Source organism: Ornithorhynchus anatinus, chromosome 8 (genome assembly GCF_004115215.2).
Source record: "Ornithorhynchus anatinus isolate Pmale09 chromosome 8, mOrnAna1.pri.v4, whole genome shotgun sequence".
NCBI lineage: Eukaryota > Metazoa > Chordata > Mammalia > Monotremata > Ornithorhynchidae > Ornithorhynchus > Ornithorhynchus anatinus.
The window spans coordinates 2217432-2233031 of record NC_041735.1 but is presented as its reverse complement, the minus strand read 5'-3'; the positions used below and the strand labels follow the sequence as shown (position 1 = coordinate 2233031).

Here is a 15600-nt window from a genome sequence, read left to right as displayed (position 1 = left end):
AGGCATTTTTCTTTCTGCAACAGGGAACGGGGTCGGCATCCACCCATCCACTCAGATGGTCAGAAACCCCAGCCCTGCCCAGCCCTGCTCGGCGGAGCGAGTCGGTCGGGTGCTATTCCACCATGGAGGTGGGACAGATAAGGACTGTTCTACCAGTCACAGTGTGTCCTAGTGGGAAGAACCAGGGCCTGGGAGTCAGGGGACCTGGGTTCTAATCTCAGCTGAGCCACCCCACCTGCTGTACGACCTCGATAAGTCACTTCACTTCTCTGGGCCTCGGTTTCCTCCTCTGTAAAATGGGGAATCAGGACACAGTATTATTAAATCGTTTTTTGAGCGCTTACTGTGTGCAAAGCGCTATACTAAGTGCTTCAGAGAGGACAGTATAGCATCACGTTCTCCCTCTCCCTTGGACTGTGAGCCCCGTGCGGGACAGGGACCGTGTCCAACCTGTATGTTCTCAGTACATTGCTTGACACATAGTAAGCACTGAACAAAAACCAGAATTATCATTATGAGGTGGGGCCAGGCTGAGAGGGCTGCAGGCAGGGAATACAGGCCTTCTGCAGAGTTTGGAAGAAGGGAAGAGATTTGGTGAAGAGGAGAAGGAGGGGGGAGGGCATTCCAAGCTGGGGGATGGGGTGTGCAGAAGGCCGGAGGGGAGAGAGGGTGGAGAGACAAGGAGGACAAGCATGAATAAACACAATGAGAGAAGACATAAACAGACCCAGTCACTCTCCACGGATGGGAAGAGGGTCTGGGAGGTGGGGGGAAGGAGGTGGGAAGTGCTTGATTTCTTCAAAGACCCTCGAGAACTCACTCCTGGGGAGCCTAGCAACCCCCCTGGGCCCCCTCGCCCTGGCCAGAAGGATTAATTGGGGGGGGAAGGGGCTCCCCCCTACTCCCCCAGGGTCTTTGTGGGGCTCTGAGTGTTCTTGAACTAAGCCCACACTAATGCCCTAGAGTGAGGGGCGATAGACGGGGGTCACTGAAAGATTTCAGAAAGGATCCTCTCCCACTGGCCACATTCCTGCTGGCGACCCTGGCACTGGACTGGCTGAGAGCTCTATTTTCATTTATTTGTGCTGGCCCCAATAATAACCATAATAATTGTGGTATTTGTTAAGCGCTATGTGCCAGACACTATATTAAGGGCTGGGGTAGATACAAGATGATCGGGTTGGACACAGTCAAACCTCAGTCGGCTACTGGAGAAACAGCACGATGTAGTGGATAGAGCACGGGCCTGGGAGTCAGAAGGTCCTGGGTTCTAATACCGACTCCGCCACTTGTCCATTGTGTGGCCTTAGGTAAGTCACTTCATTTCTCTGTGCCTCAGTTACCTCATCTGTGAAATGGGGATTAAGACTGTGAGCCCCACATGGAGTAAGGACTGTGTCCAACCCAATTTGTTTGTATCCACCCCAGGGCTTAGTACAGTGCCTGGCGCATACTAAGTGTTTAACAAATACCACAATTATTATTACTGGGACTGCATATCCCAGGAACTCACTTGCAGTTGTTTGGAACAACAAACTCTGGGAGAAAAGCCCTGCAGTCTCTCTCCCCCTGTAGACTGTAAACTCCTTTTTTTAATGGTATTTGTCATGCACATATTATATGCCAGACCCTGAAGTAAGCACTGGGGTAGATACAAGCTAATCAGATTGGACATGGTCCATGTCCCATATGGAGCACATAGTTTTAATCCCTATTTTACAGATGAGGGAACTGAGGCTCAGAGAAGTGAAGTGACTTGCCCAAGGTCACACAGCAGACAAGTGGTGGAGTCAGGATTAGAATCCAGGCCCTCTGTCTCCGAGGTCTGGGCTCTAACCACTAGGTCACACTGTTTCTCGTGGGCAGGGAATGCGTCTACCGACTCTGTTTTATCGTACTCTCCCTAGTACAGTGTAGTGCTCTTCACACAGTGAACGCTCAAAAATAGCACTGATTATTTGATTGAATGATTGACTTACTGCAGGCCTAGTTGCATCCTTGCCCTAATAAAGCTTAACAGGGCAAGTGCCTCTATAGCTTTGGGCTAAATATTCCAGGCTCTGGCTTGGACGGACTTGGCTTGGGATGGGGGCCCCATCTAAGGTTCCCCATCTATCCATCTCTCTGAGCACATACTTCTGCATAGCTCTGGCTTCATCTCTGCAGACTTAATTCTGGGCCTGGAAGCAGCAGGAGGGCAGGCGGGGGGGACAGGCCGGTGAGCTTCCGGAGGGGTGGCTGGGGATGAACCAGCAGTGGGAATGGTTCTCCCAACTACCAGCTGTAAAAAGAGTGCCGGGACCATCCTCACTCCCCAGTCCTCCCCACCCTCTCCAACCCCCAAAATCTCAGGAGAGAGTTTAATTGTGGAATTTGCAATATTGGGACTGTACCCCACATTCAGAGTCCTTCCCTCCACTGCAGAGTCCCAGAGGGGAGGGAATTCAATGTCTTTTAGTCCCACTGCCTGATTTTTTTCTTTTATTTTTTAATTAATGGTATTTGTTAGGCACTTACGATGTGCCAGGCACTGTATTAAGCACTGGGATAGATACAAGCTAATCAGGTTGGACACAGTGCCACAGAAGGCTCAGTCAGTCAGTCAATCGTAATTTTTGGGTACTTACTGTGTGCAGAGTACTGTACTAAGCACTTGCAATAGTACAGTATAACAATAAATACATTCCCTGCCCACAAGGATTTTACAGTTTTAATCCCCATTTTACAGATGAAGTAACTGAGACACAGAGAAGCAAAGTGACTTGCCCAAGGTCACAAAGCAGAGAAGCATCGTGGCCTAATGGAAAGAGCACGGATCTGGGAATCAGAGGATCTGGGTTCTAATTCCTCTCAGCCAACTGCTTGCACTGTGACCTTGGGCAAGTCGTTTCATTTCTCCATGCCTCAGTTCCCTCAACTGTAAAATGGGTATTAAATACCCGTTCTCCCCCGAACTTAGACCCTGAGCCCCATGCGGGACAGGGACTGGGTCCGATCTAATTAACCTGTACGTACCCCAGTGATTAGAACAGTGTTTGACACATAGTAAGCGCTTGACAACTACAAAAAAGTAAAAAGATGAGCTGGGATTAGAACCCAGGTACTTCTGACTCCCAGGCCTGTGTTCTATCTACTAGACCTCACTGCTTCTAGCGCAGTTCGACTTCTTCGTACCCTGGGCTGTGATCCCAGCGCGATGGTGGCTGGAAACAGAGCTCTGCTGCTACCCTCCTCCTTCTCCCTGCCTCCTTCCTTCTTCTCTCCCCACCCCACACCTTCCTCCCAAGCTAATGGGGAAGAGGGGCCGAGTGATCCTGACAGTGAGCCAGCATGGACACTCATCCCTGGATCTGTCCATCTCCCACAGGACCTGCTGGTGGTGTTCCCAGCTGCAAATTTACTTGTGTTTGTGATTTGAGTGAGGCAGCCCTGATAATGAAGTTCATCTGGGGCAGTGTTGCAATCATCTTTCCCCCCCTCCTATCTTCCTTCCCCAATCTCCTACTACAACCCAGACAGCACGCTCTGCTCCTCTAATGCCAGCCTACTCACAGCACCTCGATCTCATCTATCTCACCGCTGACCCCTTGGCCACATCCTTCCACTGGCCTGGAACTCCTCTCCCTTCATTCATACATGAGAGATGATTGCTTTCCCCACCTGTGTTATTAAAACCACATCTCCTCCAAGAGGCCTTCCCCAACTAAGCCCTCAATTTCTCTATTCTCTCTCCCTTCTGTGTTGCCTGAGCACTTGGATCTGTAGCCTTTAAGCACTTGATATGCATCTAACCCTCAGCTTCACAGCACTTCTGTACATATCATAGAGCAACAGCATGGTGTAGTGGCTAGAGCACAGGCCTGGGATTCAGAAAGTCATGGGTTCTAATCCTGACTCCACCCCATCTGCTGTGTGACCCTGGGCAAGTCACTTCACTTCTCTGCCTCTCAGTTATCTGTAAAATGGGGATTGAATCTGTGAGCCCCACTTGGGACAGAGACTGTGTCCAACTTGATTTACTTGTATCCACCCCAGCACTTACTACAGTGCCTGGCACATAGTAAGTGCTTAAACATCATCAATATATTGTAATTTATATTAATGTCTGTCTCCTCTCTAACCTGTAAGCTCCTGCAAGGCAGGGAACAATCCTGCCAACTCTGATTATTACTCTCCCAAGTTCTTAGTACAATACTCTGAACACAATAATAAAATAAATACCACTTGTTGATTGAGGAGGAAGGCAGAAAGGGAGGGGGAAAGGGATGAAGGAAGGAGAAGGGGGGTGAGATGAGGGGACAGATGGGAGAGGAAAGTAGGAGAGGATGAGGCTGTGATGACTTAGTTCTCTTCAAGTCTATCAGTCAGTCAATCGTATTTATTGAGCACTTACTGTGTGCAGAACAGTGTATTAGGTGCTTGGGAAAGTGCAATGCCACAATAAACAAACACATTCCCTGCACATAACATATTACAGTCTAGAGGGGAAGACAGACATGCTTAGACTAGGGCTTGGCATATAGTGAGTGCTTAACAAATACCATTATTATTATATAAATAAATTACAGACAAGTCCTGCTCCTTGCGGTTTTCACCCTACCTCTTTTTAGCAGCCTGGATCCCCTGCCTCAGAGAAATCGGGGAGGCCAAATGGAAATCAGGCAGAAAGGGCATTTCATATGCTGCTGTCTTCTTATTGTCTCTATGTGTGAGGGTCTGGGGTCCCATTGGAGGTGGGTGTGGGGGACCTAGGGGCTCTGGGCAACAGGCCCTGACCACCAGAGGAGACAGAGGCCTACAGGCTCAGGCCGATTCACCCTGACCCCCCAGAGAGGGGACAGGGGTGTGGGCTCCCAGACAATTGGCCCAAGACACTCACCTTTGTGTGCCCGGCAGGTGCCTGGGGCGAGGCAAGCTGGGCTCCAAACAGCAGGAGGGGGCCAAGCAGCCTGGAGGAGGAGAGATGGCAGTTTTTGATGAGGGGAACAGGGAGCCAAGAGGGCCAGCAAATGCCACAGAGTGGTGCCTCCCTCCTCCCCAGCCCTCAGGGTCCCACACTGCCTTCCTCCCTGCTCCCGCAGGTGCTGGAGGTGTTCCCCAATTGATTGTCCTGCTTCCTGATCCTGCCACCTTGAGATCATGGATCTGTCCACCTGCAAGTGATAGACTGATTCACCTCGGGAGTGTTTTTTTCTTTAATCTGCTCTTGCCCTTTTTTTCTGACAGTCAGAATTTTCTCTCTCCCTCCTTCCTTCTTCGCTCCCCATCCCATCCCTCACCTTCCTCAATTTTTGTCTCATCTCATTTGCCCCTTGTTGGCTGGGACCTTGTATTTCACTTCCCACTAAAGATTTTCAAGTGCCCAGGGAGGTGCCTGGTGCCCTTGGGCTCCCCAGGGAAAGCTCAGGGACGGACCCTAGGCCCAAGCCACAGTCACCCTCTGACCAAGAAGGGATCTGCAGTCCTAAACCAAACCCTCTCCTTTGTCCCTCTGTCCGCTGAGCCGGAACAGGACAGGGAAGGCCTGGCCAGGTGGTGTGAGGGAGGGCCTCGGGCCTCTCTGTGGGTGGCCTCATCTGTCCAGGCTCAGCTCCAGCGTCGGGTCAGGGTCCGGTCCCCTGTCCAGCCTAGAAAATCTGGCCCGGGCCCTGGTCTCCCCACCAGGGGCTGGAAGCTGCATCCTTGGAGAGTTTGGAACATTGCCCTGACGGCCCAAACGCTGTAGGCTGCACTGGGAGTCCGCAGTGTGACTCCTTCAAAAAGGCCACCCCACACCCCGAGACTGGCCCCCCCCGATGGCCCAACTAGGTCCCACCCCCAATCACTCCTACCCACTCCCCCAAGCCTCACCCACACCACCAGCCCAGAACTGTCCATTCCTGGGGTGGGGAGAGGCGACCTACCCTCTGCATCCGAGCGCTGGTTCGAGGCCGGACCCCAACAGCACTACAGAGGGCCCGATCTTCCCCACCATCTCCCCTGAGGGCTTCTCTGGAGACCCCCAACCCTTCGCCCAGTCGGGTGATGACCCCACTGCAAGTCTAGCTGGGGGCCAATGGGTACATTCCCTGTCTTCTGGTGATCCCTTCCCCAGCTCCTCTTCCAACAGTCTTTTCACATTTCCAGGTGACCTCTGACCCTGAGCGCTGTACTCAGATCAGGTGTGGGGAGGGCTCAGGTGGGTCTGTGAGCTCAGAACTCCATCCAGCCCCCTCCCAGAGGGCAACCGGGGCCGGCTCACCCTGCCCCCCTCATCTGCCAAGCTGCCACTCACCTGAGCCACATATCAACGAGTGGGGCAACCATGGTGGGATGCGGGGAGGGGTTCGGGGCAGAGAGCGGGGCACAGGCCTCTACCACCCTTTGCTAGGGCGGGTTGTGTCCGACACCTGCGGAGAGACAGGAGGGTGAATCTCTCAGCCCCTTTCCCCAGGGCCGTTCTCGGGCTCCAAGCAGGTCGGGGGCAGTGGGCACGGGCAGGTGGGCAGCCAGTGGGAGCAGTGGCCCATCCCCTCCCTCCCCGCCACGCTCGGCCACCTGCCCCGCTGGATAGACTGATCTTCCTGGCACTATGCCAGAATGAGGGCACCGGGCCAGGACACTCGCTGGAACTGCCTCTCTAGTAAGCACAGCCACCCTACCTCCCCGCTCCCCAAGCCCTTCCCCGTGCCCAGAGCTGTTCACTCTCTGCCGAGAGCCCGAGCACCGGGGAGGCCCGGAGACCAGCATTCCTGGAGCTGAGCTGAGACACTCCTGCCTGTCCCAGACGGACACATAAAGGCAGGCACACGCCCGGACTTGCACCCCTCAGGACCAGAAGTTGCACGGCAAAGTGGATAGAGCAGAGGCCTGGGAGTCAGAAGGACTTGGGTTCTAATCCCGGCTCCACCGCTTGTCTGCCGCGTGACCTTGGGTAAATCACTTCACTTCTCTGAGTGATCAGTTACCTCCTCTGCAAAATGGGGATTGAGACTGTGAGCCCCACGTGGAACAAGGACTGTGTTCAACCCAATTTGCTTGTTTCCACCCCAGGGCTTAGTACAATGTCTGGCACATAGTGAGCACTTAACAAATACCACAGTTACTAGTATTATCCACACACCCACATTCAAGGACAGAACTTCACATAGTATGGTGTAGTGAAGAGAGCACAGGCCTGGGAGTCAGAAGGTCGTGCGTTCTAATCCTGGTTTTGCCACTTGGCTGCTGGGTGATCTTGGGCAAATCACTTCACTTCTCTGTACCTCAGTTACCTCATCGGTAAAATGTAGATTGAGACTGTGAGCCCCACATGGAACAAGGACTGTGTTCAACCCGATTTGCTTGTATCCACCCCAGCGCTTAACAGATACCACAGTTATCATTACATACACACATGTGGGCACAAACGCATGCCTGCACCCAGTCAGCCACGCGTGCGAGCAAGTACACGAGGAAGTTTCGTTGAGACCCAGTAGTTGAACAGAGGGAGTGGAGAAAGTGAAGCCCAAAATAAGGGGAGAATGGCCCTTCCATCTGCCCCAGGCCCTAGCCTAGTGGTCAGTCTTGCTTCACCTCTCCAACGATTTACAGCTGCTCTCAGGACAAACCAGTCTCCCAGATGACCCCACCGTTCATCCCAGCCCAGGCTCCGTCTCTTACATGAGCATTTGGAGGAACCGTGTGCTGGTCGCCCTCTTGGACACCCTCCCTCATGGTTAAGGCTGGACGATCTCAAACCCCTGACTATCCCTTCTTCATCACTAACTCTCCCCAACTGAGCCAGCACAGATCATCCAACAGCCTTGATCCCCCAGTGACCCAGCACGGACCACCCATTACCCACAACTCTCCCTCAGTGACCAGAACAAACCATCCAACACCTCTGACTTTCCCCGAGTGACGCAGCACAGGCCATCCAACAGTGACCCAGCTCGGGCCATCCAACCCCCCTGACCATCACCTCTCCATCTCTGACTCCCCTCGAGTGACCTAACACAGTTTCCATCCAACATAAACCTGGGCTGACTTTGGATTTTTCTGCCTCTAAAAATTGCATCACTGACCGGAGTATGACCTCCCCGCCCCATGTCCCCCACACCCGACCCAGCTCCATTTAGAAGGAAGCCAAAACTCATCTCCTCTAATGGCTAAGTTTGGTCCTCGGCCATTGGCCGTGGGCTGGGATAGTCTGAGATTTGAACAAGACTGTTTGGGCCAGGCTTACAGTGGTCACCTCCTCTTGGGGAACACAGCTGTGCCCCAGGATGAGCTAGCATCTGGTGCCCCGGGGTTTCTCACTTTCTCTTTCAGGTGAGGGAAAGTCATGTACTCATGGGCTGGTTTCTTTATGTTGTCTTGTTTTTGTTTATGTTGTCTTGTTTTTGTTTTGTTCTGTTTTGCTCTGCTGTCTGTCTCCCCCGACTAGACTGTGAGCCCGTCATTGGGCAGAGACTGTCTCTATCTGTTGCCGAACTGTACATTCCAAGCGCTTAGTACAGTGTTCTGCACATAGTGAGCGCTCAATAAATACAATTGAATGAATGGTTTCCCACAGGTTTCCAGGGGGGCTGGTTTCTGTCAGGTCCAATCTCATGTCTGCCAGAACCAGGCCAATGGGCCCCGGGCTAAGCTGAAAGTCTGGCCCAGGGGACTATCAGTCGTCCAGGGGACACAAGAGCAAGCCGGGATTGGGGCAGGAGGGTGCCAAGGTGGGAAGCGGAGGTGGCCTCTCTCAGAGAGCACCTCCTTCTCCCCAGCCAGACTGCCTGCTCACCCACTGCCCACCTCTACTATGGGAAATCAAAGGTCCCCGCACATCTCCTGGGAAGATCGCACAGCTCTCCCACCTGCAGCTCTCACAATCACTCCCCACAACATCTCACATCTTCTTCCTGGTCCTGCCCTGGGCCTGGGCCCGTCCACCCCACAAGGCATCATCAGCCCCGGGCCCGCGGCCAGTCCTTCCTTCCCGCTGAGGCGCTCACCATCCAGGGTCATGACCAGGGTCCAGGGCCACCGGCCAAGCCACCCCGGCGGAGGCTGCTCTCGAGTCAAGAGTCAATGCCAGTGAGGCTGGCCCATGGCCCGCCGGTTCTGGGCTCCAGCCAGAGGGAGGGGCGGGCGCTGTGCCGCACTGAAGGCCGGAAGGAGCAACTCCGTGGGGGAGAGTGTTCCCACGGGGACATGGGCAGCGGGCCTGCAAAGGGCAAAAGGGTAGGGCCACCCCCACCCTCTCTGGAAGTAACCCGTGGGCAGGCCGCCTGGAGCTGGCTGGGGTGGGCTCCCCCAGAGTGCGTCTGGCACTGCCTGTTCTGATCGTGGTCATTCCTCCTCATCCCTGCCCTGTGGGCCTGGGGCCAGCTCCGTGGGGGTGATGGGGCCTGTGCCCGCAGATAGCAGCTCTGGGGGAGGAGGGAGGCCGGTGCCCCTCTGGTATCACTCATGTCCTGCCTCCCCCCAGAGCTAAGGACCCCCGAGCAAAGTTGGAGAGACCCTGTGTCGATATCTGTGACCCGTAAGCTCCACGCAGCCAACCTCCCCTCCTCCACCCCATGCCCCTCAAAAGCCAACCCCTTTGCCCCCAAATTTAGAGTGGGTAAGCCACTGGTGAACCTGTTGTTGGGCAGGGATTGTCTATCTGTTGCTGGATTGTACATTCCAAGCGCATAGTGCAGTGCTCTGCACATAGTAAGCACTCAATAAATACGATTAAATGAATGAATTGATGCCCACGCTCCGAACTCCCGTGGACCTTCAATAGCCAGGATTGCCCATGCAGACGGGGGCATTTTCTGGGCTCTGTTCCCGCTTCTCCTCGGAGCTGCCTCAAGGGTTCTTAGCCTATCTTCCCGGTGGACTGCAGGTGTTTCCAGTGTTTCCGGTCCCCAGAGATCCTCAAGAGAGTCTTTGGGGAAGGTCCTGGGGGCCAGACAGCTACAGGGAGGGATTGGGGTGCAGTTGTTTCTTGGGGGGAGAAGGGAGCACACCCTGGGACAGAATTTCGATTTAAAAAATGCCTGCCCGGCCTTGGTTTTATGCTTCGCAGCCACTTCATCCTATGTGTGCACTGTACGTAGTAAGTGCTCAATATGGACTAGCAGATAGAGGATGGGCCTGGGAATCAGAAGGTCATGGGTTCTAATCCCAGCTCTGCTAGTTTTCTGCTGTGTGACCTTGGGCAAGTCACTTCACTTCTCTGGGCTTCAGTTCCCTCATCTGTAAAATGGGGATTAAGGCTGTGAGCCCTATGTGGGACAGGGACTGTGTCCAACCCGATTACCTTGTATCTACCCCAGTGCTTAGGACAGTGCTAACCATCACTGTTATTAGTTATTTTTATTAGTAATAATAATAATTAAAAAAAAAAATACGATTGAGGGAAATTGTTCAGCGCTGTCTCTCTTGCCTCCACCAGAGGGCGAGCCCTGCACCGGCTCAGCTCATTCATTCATTCAATCGCATTTATTGAGCGCTTACTGTGTGCAGAGCACTGTACTACACGCTTAGCACTATTCTAAAGCTCCCCAGGCCCCCCAACACCCTCACGCCCCCTCCCCCGCAAAATAGGACCGCTGGCTGAGCATGTGCAGAACTTCCACACATGCACTGGTATTCTAATGGACTGCTGGGACTATAAGTCCCAGTCCCAGCCACTGGAGCAACTGCTTGGGAGCAGAAGCTTGTGCAGAAGCATCCCTTCCACCCCCCAAACCCCAGAATGTGGGGTTCGGTCCAGGGACAGACCCGAGCACCGGGGTCCCCGATCCTGAGGGTCGGCCCCTGCCTCGGATGCCATGTGCTGGGTCCCTCTCGGGGCAACCTTCAAGCACGGAGCTCGGTTTCCTCGTGACGCTACAGGGAAGAGCCATCTATGGCTTCAGGGTCGTGACGAGTGAGTCCTGTCCAGCTGAGGGTCAGCCCACAAGCCCAGGCTCCAGAAGGAGGCTCTTGAGGGTAGCGGGGGAGAGGGCCCCGGCTCCCGAGATCCAGAGAGGAGCCCAGGCTGGGAGCCCGGTTGCCAACGTTCTCTGCCCAACTCGGCCCGTGACTTGCTGTGTGACCCGGGCCAAGCTCTTGCCTTCTCTCTCTTTTTTTAATAGTAATAATAATGGTATTTGTTAAGTGCTTACTATGTGCCAGGCACTATTCTAAGCGCTGGGGTTGATACAAGATAATTGGGTTGGACACAGTCCCTGTCCCTCATAAGGCTCACGGTCTTAATCCCCATTTTACAGATGAGGGAACTGAGGCCCAGAAAAGTGAAGTGACTTGCCCCAGGTCACACAGCGGACAAGTGGCAGAGCCAGGACCAAAAGCCATGACCTTCTGACTCCCAGGCCTGTTCTCTATCCACTGGGCCGTAAGCACTTGTGCCCGTAAGTACTACGTGCCCAGCACTGTCCTAAGCCCTGGGGTAGATACAAGGTAATCGGGTTGGACACAGTCCATGTCCCACCTAGGGCTCACAGTCTTCATCCCCATTTTACAGATGAGGTCACCGAGGCACAAAGGAGTGATTTACCCAAGATCACACGACAGACAAGGGGCCGAGTCAGAATCAGAACCCAGGTCCTTCTGACTCCCGGGCCGGTGCTCTATCCACTAGGCCAGGCTGCTTCGCTCTGAGCCCTAGCTTCTCAATGGGGCCGGCACCAGCTCACCTGGAAATGCCACAGCTCCAAACTACCTGCCCCAAGGCAGGTGTGGAGCACGTCCTGGCTCTTGGAGGTCACACCCCCACCCACCTTCGCCCAGGGCAGTCCACCTTGTTCCCCAGGTGACCCCGGCCAGTCCTTCCCTGAGGCCCCAGGCCCAAATGGGGAGGGGGAAGCTGAGCCGCAGGGGAAGGAATCAGTAGACTCTAAAATCCTGGGGGGGAGAGATCCTGACTCTACTGTATTATTGCATCCCACCTGATTATCTTACCAATCACATATTTATTGAGCTCTTACACTGGGTGCAGAGCAGTGTGCTAAGCACTCAGGAGAGAACAGTACAACAATAAACAGACACATTTCCTGCCCCTGGGGACCTTAAGGTCTAGAGGAGTTACAGTCCAGAGGAGCTAGAAGAACTTACAGTCTAGAGCTACAGTCTCCCATATGCATCCTGACTTCGATTTGAACAGTTCTTGGATCAGAGGATTGAGGGACTGAAAAATGAGCCATTTTATCCCAGAACTCTAGGCTGTAAACTCCTTTTTTATGGTATCTGTTCAGCGCTTACTATGTGCCAAGCACTGAGCTAAGCACTGGGGTAGATCCAAACTAATCAGATTGGGGACAGTCCTTGCCCCACATGGGGCTCACAGTTTTAATCCCCATTTTACAGATGAGGTAACTGAGACCCAGAGAAGTTAAGTGACTTGCCCAAAGTCACACAGCTGACAAGTGGCGGAGCGGGGATTAATAGCGTTGGTATTTGTTAAGCGCTTACTACGTGCAGACCACTGTTCTAAGCTCTGGGGTAGATATAGGGGAATGAGGTTGTCCCACGTGAGGCTCACAGTCTTCATCCCCATTTTACAGATGAGGGAACCGAGGCACAGAGAAGTGAAGTGACTTGCCCACAGTCACACAGCTGACAAGGGGCAGCAGAATTAGAACCCACAACCTCTGACCTCCAAGCCCATGCTCTTTCCACTAAGCCATGCGGCTTCTAGACTGTGAGCCCGTAGTTGGGCAGGGATTGTCTCTATCTGTTGCCGAATTGTATATTCCAAGCGCTCAGCCCAGTGCTCTGCACATAGTAAGCGCTCAATAAATACTATTGAATGAATGAACGCTTCTGCAGTTAAGGACGGAGAGCAGGGGTGAAGGACCAGAGCCAGCCAGGGCCGGACACCCCACATCTCCCACCCCCACCCCCTGCCCCACACCCTCGGCAGGGTGCACGGCAATTGCACACACACACAAACACCCCCAGCACACACAAGGAGATACACACGCACGTGTGCACACGGAGTTACATCTCCAGGGACACTCCCATACAGTCACCTACACCTACACAGTTGGGGATACGGTTGTGCTGGGTTATAGTTACATATGCAGGGACGCATAAATGCAATTTGATTCATTCATTCATTCACTCGTATTTAATTGAGCTTGGAAATCGAGCGTGCAGAGCACTGTACTAAGCGCTTGGAAAGTACAGTTCAGCCACAAAGAGAGAATCCCTATCCACAACGGGCTCACACACTAGGGACACACGGGGCTTAGACCGGACAGAATTACACCCGCAGGCACACACACACGGACACACACAGAGTTACATCCCTAAAGACACACTCCCATACAGTTCCATACACACATGCTGGGGTTGGGGGGAGGTGGGGGGTTGTCACACACACTGCGGATACAGTTATGCGGACTTAGACTTCCCCTCCCAGGGACACACAAGTACAATTCGATACACACTAGAGACGCACACAGACCATTCGATACACACTAGAGACACACATATACAATTCGAAACACACTAGGGACACCCGGACCTAGACTGGCCAGAGTTACACTCCCAGGCAGGGACACACCCACCCAATTCGATACACACGAGGGACGGACGGACCTAGACCGGACAGAGTTACACCTCCAGGCCCAGCCACCCCCACGGACCGACCTATACATTTCGATACACGCTGGGCAGAGGGACAGAGCGGAGAGTGTTCCGGGCCCAGGGAGGGAGACCGAGACCCTCCAGGACGGACACGGAGTGGCAGCCCAGGGACCGTTCCCATGCAGGTGAAGCAGCGTGGCTCCGTGGAAAGAGCATGGGCTTTGGAGTCGGAGGTCATGAGTTCAAATCCCGGCTCTGCCACTTGTCAGCTGTGTGACTGTGGGCAAGTCACTTAGCTTCTCGGTGCCTCAGTTCCCTCCTCTGTCAAATGGGGATGAAGACTGTGAGCCCCACGTGGGACAACCTGATTCCCCTGCGTCTACCCCAGTGCTTAGAACAGTGCTCTGCACAAAGTAAGCACTTAACAAATACCAGCATTAGGTCCGTACACACATGGCGCGGGTGGGGGGGCGAGCTACACACCGTGGCCAGTTGCGGCTGCACTTTATACCTGCCCGGGGGTATAGTCAGACGGCCAGGGGCAGACACACACAATTGGATACACGCTAGGGGCCCAGGGGCAGACATACGCGACTGGATAGACGCTAGGGGCCCCGGGGCAGACACCCACAACTGGATACACGCTAGGGGTCCCGGGACAGACACACGCAATTGGATAGACGCCAGGGGCCCGGGGGCATAGACCGGTAAGGGGGCACACGTGGGCACCGAGGGGCACCCCCACGCAGCAGCCCCCGGGGTGGGTGGGGGTGGGGCAGCAGGTAGAGGGAAAGGGGCGGGCGCTGACTCTCACCTGGCCGCCCCGGGCCCGGAGGAAGAAGCGACTGCGTGCGGCCCCGTCCGGCTCGGCTCTGCCGGACCCGGTCCGGTCCCGTCCCGTCCGGTCCCGTTCGGGTGGGTCCGGGTGGGCTCCTCCCCGCGTGGTCCCCGCTGCCCGTTGCCCCCACTCGCCGCCGCCTCTGCCGCCCCGGGACCCTCGGCCCCGATCGATCCGATCCGATCAGCTCTGGGCCGGACAGAACCGGACCGGACCGAGCAGGACGGGAGCGGGAGCGGGAGCAAGAGCGGGAGCGGGACCGGACAGGAGCAGGAGCGGCTCCCTCCTCCTCCTCGTCCCCCGGGCCGGGCCGGGCCGGGCCGGGCCCCCGCGCTGTCAGCCCGGGACGGCGCCGCGCGCGCCTCCTGCTGGACGCCTCGGGCACTGCGGCCCCGCCCACTCCGCTCCCAGCCCCGGTCCTGGCAGCACCCCCTGCTGGACGCCTCGGGCACAGCGGCCCGGCCCGCGCCCCCGCCCCCATCGGCCGCCCCTGCTGGACGCCTCGAGAACAGCGGCCCGGCCCGCGCCCCCGCCCCCATCGGCCCCCCCTGCTGGACGCCTCGGGAACAGCGGCCCCGCCCTGTCAGCACCCCCTGCTGGACGCCTCGGGCACAGCGGCCCCGCCCACTCCGTTCCCAGCCCCGGCCCCGGCAGCACCCCCTGCTGGATGCCTCGGGCACAGCGATCCCGCCCCCATCGGCACCCCCTGCTGGACACCTCGGGGAGTGCGGCCCCGCCCATTCCGCGCCCCGGCCCCCATCCCGTCAGCACCCCCTGCTGGACGCCTCGGGCACAGCGGCTCCGGCCCCCGCTCAGTCCTACATTCACTCATTCAATAGTATTTATTGAGCGCTTACTCTGGGCAGAGCACTGGACTGAGCGCTTGGAATGGACAATTCGGCAACAGATAGACACCATCCCTGCCCAATGACGGGCTCCAAGTCTAGAAGCCGCGTGGCTTAGTGGAAAGAGCATGGGCTCGGAGGAGACAGACGGCAAAGCAAAACGAAACGAGCAGTCTAGCACAGACATCATCAAGATAAATAGAATCATAGAGCTATACACATCATTAACAAAATAAATACGGTAATAAATAATATGTACAAATGAGCACAGTGCTGGGGGGAGGGAGGGGGAAGAGCAGAGGGAGGAGGGGGAATGGGGAGGTGGGAAGAGCAGAGGGAAAGGGAGGGCTCAGTCTGGGAAGGCCTCCCGGAGGAGGTGAG

The 15600-nt window shown here is 55.3% G+C and overlaps 1 protein-coding gene across 1 annotated transcript in view; it reads right to left on the bottom strand.

The window, feature by feature from the left end:
* THSD4 (thrombospondin type 1 domain containing 4) overlaps window positions 1-14646 on the bottom strand; it is a 105885-nt gene extending 91239 nt beyond the window's left edge. The window contains exons 1-3 of the mRNA XM_029071429.1: window positions 14351-14646; window positions 6275-6389; window positions 4880-4949 (exon numbers count right to left, since the gene is read on the bottom strand). Of these exons, the coding sequence (XP_028927262.1) occupies window positions 4880-4949; window positions 6275-6306 (102 nt within the window). The 5' untranslated portion in view covers window positions 6307-6389; window positions 14351-14646. The remainder of the gene's footprint in view (window positions 1-4879; window positions 4950-6274; window positions 6390-14350) is intronic.
* Window positions 14647-15600: the final 954 nt, after the last annotated feature.